At 42.3% G+C, this 17,105-nt stretch overlaps 1 protein-coding gene across 14 annotated transcripts in view; it reads left to right on the top strand.

Moving 5' to 3' along the window:
• FLNB (filamin B) overlaps positions 1-15,635 on the top strand; it is a 190,117-nt gene extending 174,482 nt beyond the window's left edge. For all 14 annotated transcript variants that reach the window (XM_066596588.1, XM_066596587.1, XM_066596575.1 and 11 more), the window contains 5 exons: positions 4,298-4,430; positions 4,983-5,159; positions 8,060-8,278; positions 11,742-11,945; positions 13,378-15,635. In XM_066596588.1, coding sequence (XP_066452685.1) covers positions 4,298-4,430; positions 4,983-5,159; positions 8,060-8,278; positions 11,742-11,945; positions 13,378-13,565 — 921 coding nt within the window. In that variant the 3' untranslated portion in view covers positions 13,566-15,635. The remainder of the gene's footprint in view (positions 1-4,297; positions 4,431-4,982; positions 5,160-8,059; positions 8,279-11,741; positions 11,946-13,377) is intronic.
• The last annotated feature ends 1,470 nt before the right edge of the window (positions 15,636-17,105 follow it).

The raw sequence follows: 17,105 nt of genomic DNA on the forward strand, positions 1-17,105 counted from the left end.
TCCATTACTGCTGTTCTCAGATCTTATCTCAGCAGTGATCATACATACTACTGTCTCTTGTTCTCTGCCAGAGGGCTTACTAGTATAGAGGATCATTTCTGACTGGCAGAGGAGCAGGGAGAGCTTAGGTGATCAGCTCTGTCCGGACATTACCCGTTCCAGCAGGCTGGGTTCTGTGTTTAGCAGCCATTCCTATATCCCAATGGTTGTCCCCTAGACAAAACGTGCAGTTAGAAATGACTAAAGCTATCGACACTACCAAATACACTGGGTTCGTTCACTTTTTTTTTTCCTATTTCTCATACAACCCCTTTTAACTTTAAAATTCCCTAAGAGGATATATGAAGTGAGTTTTCTAAGCTGGACAATCCCTTTTAAGGGCAGAGTTAAGTGTTGTACTTGCGTTATTTGAGTGAAACTGTTCAACAAGAAATGTAATTGCAACCCAACATCTTTGTATTGAAAAGGATTACTGAAGACGTAAAATCGTGTCTTCATGAAGGACAAACCGCTTATATGTAAAATTACTGAAGTGGAATAAGTTTCCATGGCAGCATGTTTTCTTGGATGAAATGCTTTAAAGTGGTTGTATTAAGATCATAAGTTATTCCCTATCCATAGAATAGGGGATAACTTGCTGATCATTTGGGGTCTCACCACTGAGGCACCCAATTATTGAAAACAGGGGTCCCTTGTACCCCCATCCCTCTCCCTGCAGGCTTACTGCACCCTCTACAGTGAGGAGGAGATTAAATGGAGTACTGGACGCACAAGCACGCTGACGCCGCATTCACTTTCAATAGGATTGCAGAGATGGCAAAGTGGCAAGCACTTGGGTATTTCCGTCAGCTCATTTGAAATGTATGGATTGCTAATCAAATTCAAGATTAGCAGGGGGTTCAGCGAATAGGGGATAACTTTTAATCCTGGTACAGCCCCTTTTAAAAAGGTTGTCCAAGAAGAACTGTGAAAACTGGTCCCCAATAGCTAACGAGTAAAGAGCTGTCTTCTCCCAGTAAGTCCTCTGCCAGTGGTTCCGGGTCTCCTCACTGACGTGCTGTCTACAAACAGCAACAGCCTGTGTAACGGACATCACAGGGTGCTGCAGCCAATGACAGCGCTCAGTGAGCGATTGAGCTCTGTCATTGGCTGCAGCAGCTTGTAAACATTACGTCAGTGAGGTGACCAAGAGCTGCCGGCAGGGGGCTTGTGGGTAGACGGGAGTATCTGCTGAGTATCGACTATTGTATGTTAGCCATGGGGAACCATTTTTCACAAAACAAAAAATTAAAATTTATCTTGGCCAACCCCTTTAAACTTGAATACTTTTTCACTATGGATTGTTTAACTTATTTGTAAAAAAAAACATAATATTGCTTTATTTTATCTTTTTGTAAGATTAAAACTTGTACAACTTTCCACTATACATTCTATATGAAATCCTCGGTTGACTATCTCTGCTTGCAGTCATTCAATTAAAACCTTTTTGTAGCTGCACAGCTCGTTAGTAGACAAAGCGCTGATAATATTTTTGTAAACTGTTAATGGTGTGCCAGTAGGGATGGCCACTGCCCCTTGCCTTGGTACATTCAAGGCCCTTAGAGTTTCAGATTTCGGGGTATTGTCCTCAGACAAATCCTCCAATTGATTCTAAAAGACGATCATGTGGCTGATGAGCCGTTATCCCAGACGGTAGTAAGACAGTAAGCACTACTTTCTTGTGACGACTGGATGTCTTTACTGTTGAGCTAAGCCGAACAGTCTAGCTCACAATATTCCATTTCAGGCACATGTTGCTGGTCCAAAGTGGTGTAATGGCTCTTTTATCCCTCATGGACGCTTAGAGATAAGATGGTATGTCTCTGGTACTTGCAGGCCGCATACTTTTCTACAATGCTCTTGGCACACGATTTGCCCTTCAGTCTCTCTCGGATGATGGCTTCCTCTCCATCCTTCTCCCGACCTAATTTCAGATGTTTTTTTCCATGCTATTCTATACCACATGACCTCTATCTAATGAATCGGGTGCCTACTATAGTACCCACACCTTACCACAGCATGGCCCTATTTCTAGCCACTGGATCCGGTTATTGTCCCACGCCAACAGCCATTACCTGTTTTGCTGTTTACTTCCAATATATGATCACCACCATGCATACTGCATAACAAAATGAACAATACAAATATTTACACTCACCCCCCCCTTACAAGGGAATCAATGATCAGGACAGCGTTTTATTCACTGAAGGTGAACATTAAGGGCTCCTAATGTATGGCAGCAAGCAGAGACCTTAAAAACGGAGGAATTGAGATAGTATGCATATTGGAAAATTATGCAACTTTTGAAACTTGGCAAGGGTCAAAGCAATTTTCCCCTTTGCAGGGGCTTCACTGTAGAAGTTGCAGTTGCCTGATAGAACTGAATTGCTGCTCTAATATGTAAAGTTACACTAGTATTATAAATGGCGCTTGATGGTTGTGGGGAGGCCTGCTATAGGTTTTGCATCCGTACCCATGACTTTAAAGGGGTTTTCCAGGCTTGTGCTATTGATGACCTACACATAGTATAGGTCATCAATAGTTGATTGCTGGGAATCCACAGCAATCATCTGATCTCTTGGTCTTCTGTCGGTGAAGCAAGGCTGGATGTCATTGGGGTTGGATCGGCAATTCTGATAGGTGGCTTTTCTCCCATTGAAATCAGTGGGAACAAAGCCCCCTATTACAGTTCCAACGCCATATGGGAGTCAGAAAGGCTCTTTAACATAACTACTCTGGCCGATTTAGACACAATGATTCTCACTCAAAAGAAGGCTTTGAGCAATTTTTGAGCGAAAATCGTTGTCTAAATCGGCCTATAGGTAGCCAAACTATTTTCACTCAAAGCCATCTTTTGAGCGAGAATCGTTGTCTAACTGCACTGACATCGTGCAGTTTTCGTTAAGCCGTTGCTGGTTTTTCAGCATGCTGAAAGATCAGTGATCAGTTATCAGGAATTCACAGCGGGATACAGCTGATACTATTGTTTCAGCTGAATCCCACTCCCTGAAGACAGGCTGGGTATGAAGAACACAGCGGTCCAGCTGTGTTCTTCATACCCCGCTCGGCTGTATAACAGCCGAGCGCTCTGAGCAGAGAACAGCTGGATGCAGAATACAAGCGGCCCTGCTTGTCTTCTGCATCCCCCACTCGAAGCACAAGGTGATCGCTCAACGTTTGAGCGATTTACATTGCGCTGTAAAAAGCACACAACGATAATCGCTCAAAAGATTTTTTGAGCAATAATCGTTGTCCAAACCAGGTCTAACTCCCTTCCCCACTAAACACTGATGGAATTTTTTTTTTTTTTTAATTCTTTATTTATGAATCTTCCATTTTTCCAAAACAACAAGTTAAATCACTGTTAGGTAATGCAAAGAAAATGGCAACCTAACCAGTGGTGCAGAATTCCCCAACTGGATTAAGGCAAAGTGCTAAACATTAAAGCATGTACAATAAACCCCTGGAGGTGGGCCCATTCAGGTACTACCTATGGTATGGCAAATGTGAACTGCTATTATGCTTGGTCCTGAATTTTGCAACCCCTGTAAAGAGGTAAGAGGACCCTCATTAAAGGTCAGTCCCCGGCCCATGCCTCCCCACCCTTCTACCTAAACCCAACCCACCCCATGTACCCTCTATATTCCTCTGTTCTCGTGATAGTGGCGGAGAACCTCTTAATTTTAAACAGCTGACTGTGGTGTAACATTAGGACTGCGTAAGATGGAAAAACAAACCATAGGAAGGGAAGACAAAAGGGGGGGGGGGGGAAGGGGGAGGAAATCAAAATCTAAAAAAGGAATGGAATAGAAGGGAGAAAGAGTACATCGTAAAGCATAGTCTTCTATTTGTCCCAATATTATTTGGCAGGACCTTGGCGTACTGCAGCGTCCCTTTCTGAACTGTACTAAGGGCGTAATTCTGCTCTTTTAGCGCTCTTATGAGTTATATATGTTACGGAATTCCAAGGAATCCTGGAATTCGATCCAATAAAACCAGGTTTTCTGAAACTTATCTTGTGTACCTTTTACTGAAGCTGTCAAATCCTCCATCTCCATTATCACTTTAACCATTCTAAACCACATCTTAATTGAGGGAGACACACTGATGGAATTTAACAACTCTCCCAACCACTGCTTCAGCTATTAACATAATAGGCTCATACAATGATACAGATCTTACTGTACAGAATGCTTGGCCTGACACAAAGTGAGAATTTATTTATTTTTAGATCTCTAATGTAATTTGCAATTTTTAGGAGTCTGGCCTGAAGGTAAATCAACCGGTGTCATTCGCCATCAGACTGAATGGTGCAAAGGGCAGGATCGATGCCAAGGTGCATAGTCCTTCGGGAGCTGTGGAGGAATGCCATGTTTCTGAGCTGGAACCAGGTAAGGATATAGATGTGAACAATTATCATAGTATATGAAAACTTGCCAGAAATGAATATATGCAATATTATTAAAGGGCCAGCGTGAACCAAGTGAATGCTACTCTTCCTCTGCCCTGGTCAGTGCCCACTTACTGTATTGAAGAGTATTTGCCCAGAGTTTAGCTAAAGCTAGTCCAAACGAATAGTGGAGGCATTACCTCCAACCAGTTAAAGTCTAGTTCACCTTTCTGTAAAGTCATTGAAAAATAAAAATCAATAACTTCACCGGTTGCCAGAGGAAACTCATTTTTTTTTTCCTCCCCTCTTTTGCAGCCATTTTGATAAATCGTTGCCATAAGCCGCCTTGTTATAAGAGGCACAGCCATATCGAATAACCAGGCAATTTAATTTTTGTACTTTGTTTTTCTCTTTTTTTTTATTTTTTTTTTTAATTAACATATATATTGCAAAATACAGAATATAAATGAAGAAGAGAAACCTTGTTGAATACAGGGTATACATATCTATAGTTTTCTCCTTATTTTTTGTATTTATTTTTTTACGTTCGCAGATAAGTATGCAGTACGTTTCATTCCTCGGGAGAATGGCATGCACACCATTGATGTCAAGTTTAATGGAAGCCATGTGCCTGGCAGCCCTTTTAAGGTGCGAGTCGGAGAGCCAGGACAGGAGGGTGATCCAGCTCTTGTGACAGCTTATGGGGCTGGCCTGGAGAAAGGTGTTACAGGTATGTGAGCGCTAGAAGGATGTTAGTTACTCTCACCAGTCAGCAATCTGTATTCAAACGGTTTAATAAGTGGCCAGACAGCTTTACATTTGTGGCGCATTTTGATGTCTATACCCGCACGGCAGATGGGGGGGCGAAAGATCAGCCTTATTGAATATAAAGACGTGTCTGTCAGTAGCTTATTCCATGCTATCAATTTCAATAACCCCTATGTACACCCGTAAATGCCCCTAAATTTTTCTAAATTGCTGTAAACTCTCAAACAGGAATGGCTGAATTAAAGAGTAGTAAGTGGTAGTTTTAAATGGAACCTGTCATTGACTATAAGCACCATATACAGTGCTTGTATATTAGGTGATGCGACATCCGGGAGCCTCTTTTCAAACTCTTCTGGTCCCCTTTTCTTGCAGTGTTTCCCAGCAGTGTCAACGTGTGCATAGCAAGCTTGACTCTTCAGAAGGCTGTGTGCACACATTGCCATAGAGATGAATGGAAATGCATACACAGCCTTCTGAAGAGTCAGGCCGGTGCGCTCATGCTGACTGTGGAGGACATCACAGAAACTCGGGACTGGGCAAGTATGAAAAGGGGCTCCCTAAACTTCACGTCACCTAATCTATCAATACTGTAACTTGGTCTATTGTGTTTATGCTGGGTGACAGGTTCCTTTTTAAGTGCTTCCCTATTTGAGTCTACCTATTAAGTAACCCACTTGTAGCTTCCGTTAAGCCCTCATTCCTTATATTCTGTTTTGTGGGTAATGTACGGTATATTAGTAAATGTTTAGTGACCTCTTCAGGTCGTACTATATAACTACACTTCTCTTTTTCTATTCACGGTCTTCACAACGCTCATCATGCAAACCAAGTGAGATATCAGCTCTGAGCAGACGGCACAGCTTTCCGGTTGGGGGGAGATATGTTGACAGTTAGATGGTCCGTAAATGATGCAGTCGCCCTGCTGTCAGCCTGTGCAGCTCTGATAAGCCCTTCAGTGTAGTCATTGCTGGCTTTAGGTTTTGTGTCCATCCACAATGTCTGCTCATTACCAAGCAGATGTTCCTTATTCATAAATTCCATTTAAAAGCAAACTATTGTGTGTGATAAGCCCAATTCATAGAACAATATCAAATATGATATTGTTTTACAAGTAACTGGCTTCATTTGCAAATATGTTTTGGCTTTGTGCAATTTCTAATTAAAACTTCTGCACAATTTATAGCTACCTTTTAAAGGAGTAGGCTAATCTAATAGATAATAAGGCATATGGATAATAGAGGGTCTACTGTTTGGGTCTGCCCTCTGAGTCAGAGTGGAACCCTGGTAATTGGTGCACAATTCGACAGACCGGCTTGCCGGTCTATCGCCATTGATTCTCCCTTGAGGTAGCCACTGTACGGCTGGACGCAACTTCCCATGGAGATAATAGCTGATTACCTCCAATTACTGAAGCCGGAACCAACAACACCTCAGAAAAATCTGGATCACATAACCTTTTAGTTTAAATCTATCATGCTGTACTAATGGGCATCACATCAACTGCTATTGCATGCCAATGGACAAAATAGTTGTTCCTCAACTTATTCTGTCACTACATTGGCTCCAAAGGTGTAGCTTAATTTTAAAGGCAATAGGTTATCAGAAAATAACCTATTATATTTGTCTTTGTTAAATATATTAAGACTTTTTTTTAAGAACATTATTTACCCATTTTTTTAATGCAGTAATTAGAGATGAGCGAACGTACTCGTTACGAGTACTTACGCACCCGAGCACCGCCATTTTCGAGTACAGCAGTACTCGCGCGTAAAGATTCGGGGGGCGCCGTGGCGGCACGGGGGGTAGCAGTGGGGAGTGGGGGGGAGAGGGAGAGAGAGAGGGCTCCCCCCTGCTCCCCCCCCCCGCACCGCCGCGCCTCTCCCAGCCCCCCGGCGCCCCCCCGAATCTTTACGCCCGAGTACTGAAGTACTCGAAAATGGCGGTACTCGGGTGCGTAAGTACTCATTACGAGTACGTTCGCTCATCTCTAGCAGTAATATATAATTTTAATTCTATAATCCTGCAGTCTTCAAACTGATCATGGAGCCTAATCTAGCCTGACACTTCCTGATATGTAGCGAGAACTTTTCCGCAGTCATCTCACTAACAGACAGTATTACAATGATGGGTGACACCATTCACAGTAGGTGATGGTTACTGCCTACCTCCTCTTTCCCTGCACAGTGACCTCTACACAAGTCACAGAGCATGCCTTGAAAAGTCTCCCTAATGTAGTCTCCTGCTGCCCATTCTGCATATGGCCTGTGGAGCTGCTGTAAATCCGGTTTCTAAATGCTGTTAAAGGGAAGCTGTAAGATGGAACAGGCTATCCAAATTGCAGGTAGTATTGTTATAGATTTGGAGGAGCTGAGCAGACTAACACATCGTAATGTGGGAAAAATATTCAGTATTCACATCTCTGCTCATTCTGCGCTTAGTGGTCCAGTGGGTGGTCCTACCAATGATTGACTGCTATTTGTGCATGTGTGTATATACAAAAATATCTGTCAATCACTACTAGGAGCACTAAGAGCAGAATGAGCAGAGATGTAAATGAATAAAATACAAGTAATACTGTATATTTCCCCATAAAACTATATCAATCTGCTCAGCATCTCCTGCTTCATATCATGCTGCTTGCAGATTGTAACCCCATAGTCGTGTAAAGACAAGAACATAAAATCCTACATTCAGAAAATTAAATACAAATTAGAAAACGGTTTCAATTGATTAAAAATATATATAATACAGAAGTTCATATACAAGGCATTATCTCTTAGAGATTTTGGTACTTCATCCTACTCCAGAATATCATTTTCACAGCATGACATCTGCTAACATTAAATCTTCTCTTCTTGGCAGGTAAACAGTCTGAATTCACAATCAACACGACTAAAGCGGGGCCTGGGGCACTATCTGTCACCATCGAAGGTCCTTCAAAGGTGACCATGGAATGTCAAGAGTGTCCAGAGGGATACAGAGTATTCTATACTCCAATGGCCCCAGGAAACTACACCATTGGTGTGAAATATGGTGGCCCCAATCACATCCTCGGCAGTCCATTCAAGGCAAAAGTTACAGGTGACTATACAGTGGTGTCCTGGTGTGTGAATTCTACAATGGAAGTATCTTCCTGAATCTCCAGTTTACAACTTCTATTAGAAAAGATAACTGAAGCGACCCTCCGCTCCTGGACAAACAGACGGTCACACCGCTTCTCTGACTACGTGTTGCACAATGTGCATCGTTAATTTAAAGGTGCTTTTACTCGGGCCAATAATCCAGATTTCTGTGATCCAGTGAGAATCTGAACAATATCTTTCAGTGTAAACGCACGCATGGACTTAAAGGGGTTGTCCCGAGGCAGCAAGTGGGTCTGTACACTTCTGCATGGCCATAATAATGCACTTTGTAATGTACATTGTGCATTAATTATGAGCCATGCAGAAGTTATAAAAAGTTTTATACTTACCTGTTCCGTTGCTGGCGTCCTCGTCTCCATGGTGCCGACTAATTTTCGCCCTCCGATGGCCAAATTAGCCGCGCTTGCGCAGTCCGGGTCTTCTGCAGTCTTCTATGGGGCTCCGTGTAGCTCCGTGTAGCTCCGCCCCGTCACGTGCCGATTCCAGCCAATCAGGAGGCTGGAATCGGCAATGGACCGCACAGAAGAGCTGCGGTCCACGGAGGAAGAGGCCATCTTCAGCGGTGAGTAGAGAAGTCACCGGAGCGCGGGGATTCAGGTAAGCGCTCCGGTGAGCTTTCTTTACCTCCCTGCATCGGGGTTGTCTCGCGCCGAACGGGGGGGGGGGTTAAAAAAAAAAAAAACCCGTTTCGGCGCGGGACAACCCCTTTAACAACGAAGGAGAAATTCATTCGCTTCTCATTCGTTAGGTTTTCTGCTGCAGGCAGAAACTGAACAATAAATCGGCCCGTGTAAAGGCAGTTCACTTATGATCAACTGCCTGCTTACTGTAAATTGCAGGCAGGCCAACAGGATCGCCGGTCCGCTCAGTCTCCATTCTCTCGAGATAATTGTTCCCGAGTAAAAGCATGGGAATGATTATCACCAGGATGACCTGTCGGTCATCTTATGCCCAACTGGTTGTCCCGTGTGAAACCACCCTATATGCTGCTTCGATTGGCCAATGCTGCTCATGTGAGCACACTGGCCGATCAGAGCATCATGTAATATGTACATTGTGCCTCAGATAGTAGCGGTGCAGCCATCTGTTTGTCCCGGACCAGAGGGTCACTTTACAGGTTACACATTTAGTAACCACCTTGCAGTATGAGATACTTGTACCTGCACAGTATTCCGAGTAATCCTTAAAGTATAAAGTAATCGGTCTCTAATTCCACGGGGTGACCTAACATTTCAAAGTGGCTATACAGCTTGAATAGCTGTGGGGCAAAACACTCATTCAGCCAACGGCTCTTTTTAACCTTCTCCCACACATATGCTTTTTAGGCTTGGCAAGGTTTGCATGTGTTATAAGTGGAGAAGAGGAAATGAGCCAGGCACCCCTTGTGATAGCTTATCTCCTTACACAATAACGGATTGGGCACACTACAACTCTTATTTCTTTTATGCAATCTTTTTTTCCGTTCTCAGTAGTGGATCACTTGAGGCCCTTCTAGACGGAACAATGATCCTTTTAAAAAAAAAAATTTTAAAAAGTTTAAACAAGCAAAAGTGAGCGATAATCGTTCCGTTGAAGTTGGCTCATTCCCTTCTTGTTCAGGTTAAACGACACTCGTTCACATTTGCTGTATAAGTGACTGGGAACGACTGATTTTGCATTTGAACGAATCAACGATTTATCTGCCTGTATAAACTGGCTGCCCGAGTGAACGAGCCAACTCTGACATCATTCGCTGGTTCAAACGATAAATCTGCTAGTTTAAACAGACCCTTAAGCCCAGTCTACACGGGACAACTATCAGAAGCTGAAGTGCCCGACAGCCGTCCCAGCGATAATCACTGCTCAGTGAACGGAGGCGTAGCAGGCTGGGAATTGCTCCCGCTTGCCTGCCTCCATTCACTGTAAAAAGGCAGTTCATAGATGGACTACCTGTTTAAACTGAAGGATGTAGCGGCAGACCAATGATAGTTTTATGGCCTGCATGAAAGATCTGATCAACGATTTTATCGCCTTTCCCTGCATGTGTGCACACCGCACTGTAAATTTGGTTTTACGGTTAATCTGAGTGATTTGCTGATACTTGTGCCATGTAATAGGGGCTTAAAGGGGCATTAACACTTCTGTTAGGGCTCTGTTGTTCTGTTTCTCTATTCTGGCTTTGGGGCAGAGAAACTGCATTAAAATGGAAATACAATTCTCAGTTTTTTTCCCTAATGATTTAAATAGGTTTAAAAAAATGCTTTGTTTCCTTTCCATTTGTTTACTGGTACAAATGGCTCTGCAGATTAAACCCATTTATTTCCGTTTCTCTGCTCCAGAAATAGAACAAAGAGAATGAGGTATAACATATAGAACTCTTGGAATAGACATGCTAGCAAAAGAAACCTAGAGATTTCGGCTCTGAAGCATGCAAAATTGAAAATGCAGTTATGAGCTATAATGCTGTGTGTAAAGGTACCTTTACAAAGAGCAACTATCATTCAGTTTATTGCTCTGAAATGTCTGTGTACGAACGGCAGTCATTTGTTTGCTTTTACTCAGTGATGACTGTTCATTAGTTTGCCGAGATATTTTTCATAGAGGGGATCAATAGCGTGTAGTTCATGTAAGTTGTAGTACATTTTTGCATCGTGCTGTACCTCCCAGCTGTCTATTTTCATGAGATTTTCCTTTTAAGGCCGTATTCACATGGCCAAGAGCGAGTTGTGCCCAAGATGCTTGGGCACAACTCTCCTCAGAAAGCACACGGACACAAAGTTTGTATGCTGTCTAATGTGCAGTATACATCCAAGAATGGGACATGCAGTGATTTTTCAGAATCACCCGTGTGAATGAACCTAATCAGATGAAATGAGTTCTTTTTTTCATGCAAACTTTATTCTGTTGAAATTCCATCCGAGAACAAGATGGACAATCGCCGTTTGAATACAGTCTTCAACCGAAGTCAAAAAGGGTCTGAACTTATGCAGAGTTGCCAAAATGTGCCTTTGCAGTGCATTGTGGGTGTTCATTACCGAATTGGGACAGCGCTTAAATGTTGATGGACATGATTAAGCTGTTTTTCTAAAATGGTGCTTTGAATACGTTTGTTTAGGTGACTTGCCCCCTTTATGGAATGAGGGGGATGAGGTGCAAAGCGATTCACTTCAGGAAGGTAATGCAGAGCAAGGATCGCTATTCTAAAGTGTCTAACATAAATTATGTTGCAGAAATGTCCTAATATAACTATCTAACCAGAGCTGCTAATAAGATGGTGACCTGCACACGGCGCCCCAGGCTTTAACTGAACCTCTTCTGTACAAGCATCAGGCTTTTATGTTTGATATGTTTCTAGCTTTATGTAGCATCATCTCCTTCACTTTGTTACATGTGTTAACTTTGTGTGTTCTGTAATTCCTTAGGTCAGCGGCTCGTCAGCGTTGGCGGTGTCAGTGAAACGTCTTCTATAATAGTGCAGTCTGTGACTCGTGCCTCAACAGAGACCGTATATAGTGCGCTGCCCAGGTTTGCTTCAGACGCCAGTAAAGTCACATCTAAAGGAGCAGGTCTATCAAAAGCTTACTTGGGGCAGAAGAGCAGCTTCACCGTAGACTGCAGTAAAGCAGGTGAGCGGTTTAACATTAGGGAATTTGGTTGATTGGGCCAGGAAGTATACAGAAAGGAGGGGTTAAAGGGAACCTTCATCACTTTGCAGCCCCATAAACTACGTTATGGGGCTGAAACGTGAGGGAATTGGTTGTCCCATTCCAGTGTTGTGTCCCAACAACGTTACCAATTGCACGCAGTGTGACACTTTTCAGCCAGCTTTGTGTGCTCACTCTCCCATTTATCTCTGTGGTAGAGCGCATGCAGCCAGCTGGACAGTCACGCATGGCAAACTTTTGGGCACAGAGCACTGGAAAAGGGGCACCCTGTGAGCTTCATGAACTCTCCATTCCCCCACATTTGAGCCCGATAACATAGTTTATGGAGCTCTAACATGACATGTTGCCTTTAAGATTACTGTCAAGATTTTTAAGGATTTGATGGGAATTCCATGTATGGCAATGCAAAGAACTAAATCTGATGCAAAATTCCTTTAGTTACCTTGCATGACTTGCTTTAGTTTAATTTGCTGCAAATCCACCATGTGAGACTGTTGTCTTTTCTCTCATTCATTGTGGGCAATGACATGTCTGAAACTCTACAAACCCCATTAAAGAGCCCAACCTCTGTTTGTGACCCCTCCAATCCACTAAACACACTGCGCTCTCTGGTTTACAGTCTAGCTTTAAAAAGGGTATCCCGTATTGGAAACGCATTGTCCTATATCATGTTATGGCATTCTGAGTTAATAGATTGGTAATGGGGACCCTAGAGTGGAGAGCAGTTAGAAGAAGAGCTTCCCTAGTCTTCGAGGACTTGTCCTGATCTGCATTATACTGACAACCCATTAATTTGAATGAACGCTAATACGCAATGCCTAATTTTCCCTTTAGAAGCGCTGCAGGAAAGTTTAACTCCTACTGCCAGGTTTCCCCAAAGATTTCTAGAGTTCTCAGTATGGGAACCCTTCTAACAAGTAGGAGAACGCAGAGAACATATTACACACATGTCGGCAGCACAGGTCAAGAAGAGGGTAACCTGCCTGATCTCTGTTTAGAGTATCGTGATACCTGAGACTTGCCTGCCCTTGAGGTTCGCACCCAGGGCTTTGTACTCGTGATTCAACGCTTACTGGCTTAACCTTTGGCAGGGTAGCTGCAGAGAAGGCAGTTTCATTGGTTAGTCATTTTGGCTGGACTGTGGTGGCTGGAAGACTTATTTGGGCACTATATGGTACTACTCAAAGCAGCATGCAACTTAAGGCTGACCCAAGGGCATTGGTTTCAGGAAACAGTATATGCCAGCGTAGCAAGAACAGGGCAGTTAGTGATATCAGCTAAATGCTATTGGTGTAAACTACCGATCTTCCCATAGTGGCACCATAGAAATGACTGTTAGTTTTCAGAATGCAAACCTAAACTTGATCTGTCTTTTTTTTTTTTCTCTCACCAGGTTCTAACATGTTACTAGTTGGTGTACACGGGCCCACAATACCTTGTGAGGAAGTCTCTGTAAAACATCTGGGAAATAAGCAATACAATGTCAATTACCACGTCAAAGAGAAGGGAGATTACACTCTGGTGGTCAAATGGGGAGAGGAACACATTCCTGGCAGCCCCTTCCATGTCACTGTCCCATAAAATGTACAGAGCCTTCCAAATCAGGATTCGGCAAACAGAAGATCTTTATTATTTGATCGCATGAAGTTGACATCTACCGATTTGTGCGAAGCGGAAAAACTTTCAATGTAATTTTGTATGTGACTTTTTTATACTAGGGAATTGAAAATTTACATGTTTTAGTTGTCCATTTGGTAATTTAATAGCAAATCTCTACTGCTGGAAGGGCTTATTTATACTTGTTGATATTGTTTAACTCCTCAGATGCCAAGTAGAATAATTTGTTCCTGGTAAATTGATCATTTCAGAAGGGGACCAATGATATTGTCTTAAGGATCAGGATGAAATAGAACTGGATTGATTTTCTCACTATTAGACACATAATGGAACTACTGATTATCCCAATTTGTAGTCCTCAGCCTAATGTCCATGAAGTCTGGTCTGGGATAGTAGTGAGAATTCCAGAACTTTCCATATTAGCACTTGTTGCTTGCTGGTTACTCACTGTAACGAGCAGTAAAGAAGAATTTTTAAAAAAATCACGTTATCACTGAAATCAATGAAGCTTCTCGGTAACTCTAAATCCTATTTCAGATTAATCTCTGGTTACTTTTTAGGGAGATGTGTATTTTTGTTCTTGCTTTTGGATTAAAACCACAAACTTACCTTTCGTCTATCTAAGATACAAACTAGCACTTAAATTACTTTTTACTAAGGCTTATGCATATGTCCATATTTGGGTAGGTGGTATATATTTACTAAACTTGTTGTTCTCTGCCAGCTGTCCAATCCACCAGTTCTGGTCCTGGTTTTTGGCTGCTCTACATGCAAGCTCCAAATTGTAGTCAACCATAGTTATGTGGTGGTGCACAAAGAGCCTTGGGTTCTGTTACCTTGGGGACTCCGTGTGTCAACATAGCCTCAGTGAAATGCGATGAGTCGTCCAGAATTAGAAAAATGTGGCTGCTTTCTTCCAAAACGGCTTCACTCCTATCTGTGTTGTGTCTGGTATTGGAGCTCAGCACAATTGAATGGAGTTGAATTGCAATTCCACACTCAACCAGTGGATAGGTGTGGCGCTGTTTTGGGAAGAAAGTAGCCATCTGTTTCTAATCCTGTACAACCTCTTCAATGCATAGTCACGTGCCTATATAGTCATTTCCCCATAAAAATAAATTTGGATTCCACCACAGGAAAGCAAAAAAAAGTTAAAGGTTTCTCTGCTTTTCACTGATCATATCCACTTGATCAAGAACTATACAGACCTAAACTAAACTGAATTTACAGCCATATGAAGTGCCCAGTCAACTCAATAAATTTCCATTGATGTGAAACTTTTTTTCTTCCAGATATGACATTAATATCATATTATCCATAGTACTGGATTGATTTAATGTAATATTACTGATTGAGCACAATTCATATCGAAGGAATTTTTTAGTTATTGCATGTACACTTATCTGTGATGTGAAATCTACCTTTATTAATGGTATATCTGATATGGTCATTTCACTATGACATAACTTTTGTGAAAATTGCCATTTGAGCAGTTTAGATAATTTTTAGGCTGTACTTTGTACATTATTTTGCCTGAGTGAAAAGTGCAGAAAACGGTTAACCTCATTACTACCCTAAAATGAAGAACACTGGCTTGTAATATGATCATTCTACCTATGAATGGGTTGAATTTGGGAGGGGTTTATGCAAATGGACAGAAAACAAGGTTAACTCCAAGTGCATGCGTTCTGTAGGTACCCACTACAGTTCCCAAATAACTTTTTTTTTTTTTTTCATAGACATCACATAATAAACTTTTCATGGGAGGTTTTCAATGGTAAAAAAAAAATTAACAAATGTATTTTGTTTTCTATATATGTAAAAAAAAAAAACTTTATAGGAAAAAGGTCTCCTTGTAATAAACTTTTCTAGAAAAGTTTTGTCTTGAAACTATTTTGGAAACACTATTGAGCAGAACTAGATGTCTGAAGCTTTACTGTGCATTGTGCCTCACTGTGAAACTCACTACTTTGTAAACCCCAAACGGAGAAACCAATAAACTGGAATAAATTGTTTAGTATCTAATGCCAAATATTTGGTTGCATGTCTGTGTTTATTTAGCTAATATATAACGAAAGCTTGACAAAAATACCAGCAAGGACCGCGATATTACAATTTAATGGTTTAAGGGACCCAAAGGCATCGCTTGTAATTTAAACCAACATGTAATTTATTTTCTACAAAAGAACAATACATGAGGAAACTCCAGTGGAAACAAGATAGTCCTCTGTTACTTGGTATTATGGGAGTGTCAAAGCTATGTTGTATCCTACTGTGTAAACTGTGCCAGCGGCAGTTTCCTGCAAAGAGCTGCTATGGAGGAGCAAAGGATCCCAGAGGTCAGACCTCTACTGATGAGATGTGGAATAGCCTAGCAATATGCCATCACTTTCAGATGGGGAAAGCCCTTTTTAATAGCACCTGTTACAAAGACAAAGTCCATAAAAATACCCATATTCTCAATTTTTAGGTTTTTCCCTGAACTCTGCTTCAGAGTTGGCAGAGACTAACTTCTATCTCCCATACAAAACACACATTAAAGTGACCATCCGATTTCAGGACACAGTTCTGTCTTGGGTCGGTGGGGTATATTTCCTAAACTTGTTCTCTGCCAGCTGTCCAATCCAGCAGTTCTGGTCCTGGTTTTTGGCTGCCTAACATGGCTGCTGCAACTTTCTATCTAGCTATGGCATACTGATTGGCCACTGTTGGTCAGAGGCGTAACTTGAAGCTCCTGGGCCCCAATGCAATACCTGGAACGGGGCCCCCAACGATAATGCTTTATTCGTAGTACTGGGCTCCCCCTATGTGGAGAAGAGAGGCCTTATGGGCCCCCCAAGGCTCCTGGGCCCGGGTGCAACAGCATCCCCTATAGTTACACCCCTGGTTGGTCACATCGGCAGCACTGGCCAATCAAAGATCAGGTATAGTGCATTAGTAGTCTAACGCAACCGATGCACTGAGGATTAGGTAATCTAAAGATTGTTGCCCATTTTAGATAACGAGAAGAAGTACCTGAGACTGGCAGATCAGACAGCAGTTAAGAACAAGTGCGGGTAATATACCAACCACCCCCTCTGGTTCTGGGCCTGAAACCGGGGAGGGGTTGGTTAAGGAGAGATCCTTCCCTATTTCTGTAGCAGAGCCTCAGAAGCAGTAGCAACCCTTGGAGGGAATTATATGTCAGTTCTTGGCACTGGGGTGAAGAAACACAAGATGTAACAGTCTGTCTCTGCAGCAGCTTTTCCTCCTTTCCATAGACTTCTATGGGCAGCAGCATCTGTGACCTAATCTGTATAGACTCCTGTGTATGAATTTTTGTCAGTGAATTTGAGAGTAAGGGGGCAGGGTGGGGGAGGTGTGGCTGAAAGAGGCCTTTCTCTTTAATAAAACTTTGTATAGTTGCTTATCTTGGCTTATATTTTTAATTTTAAAAGGGGTCTTGTTTTCACAAAACAGTGCCCCTGCTATCCATGGACTACTCTGATATTGCATATGGGCCTG

The sequence above is a fragment of the Eleutherodactylus coqui genome, chromosome 3 (assembly GCF_035609145.1).
Source record: "Eleutherodactylus coqui strain aEleCoq1 chromosome 3, aEleCoq1.hap1, whole genome shotgun sequence".
Classification (NCBI taxonomy): domain Eukaryota; kingdom Metazoa; phylum Chordata; class Amphibia; order Anura; family Eleutherodactylidae; genus Eleutherodactylus; species Eleutherodactylus coqui.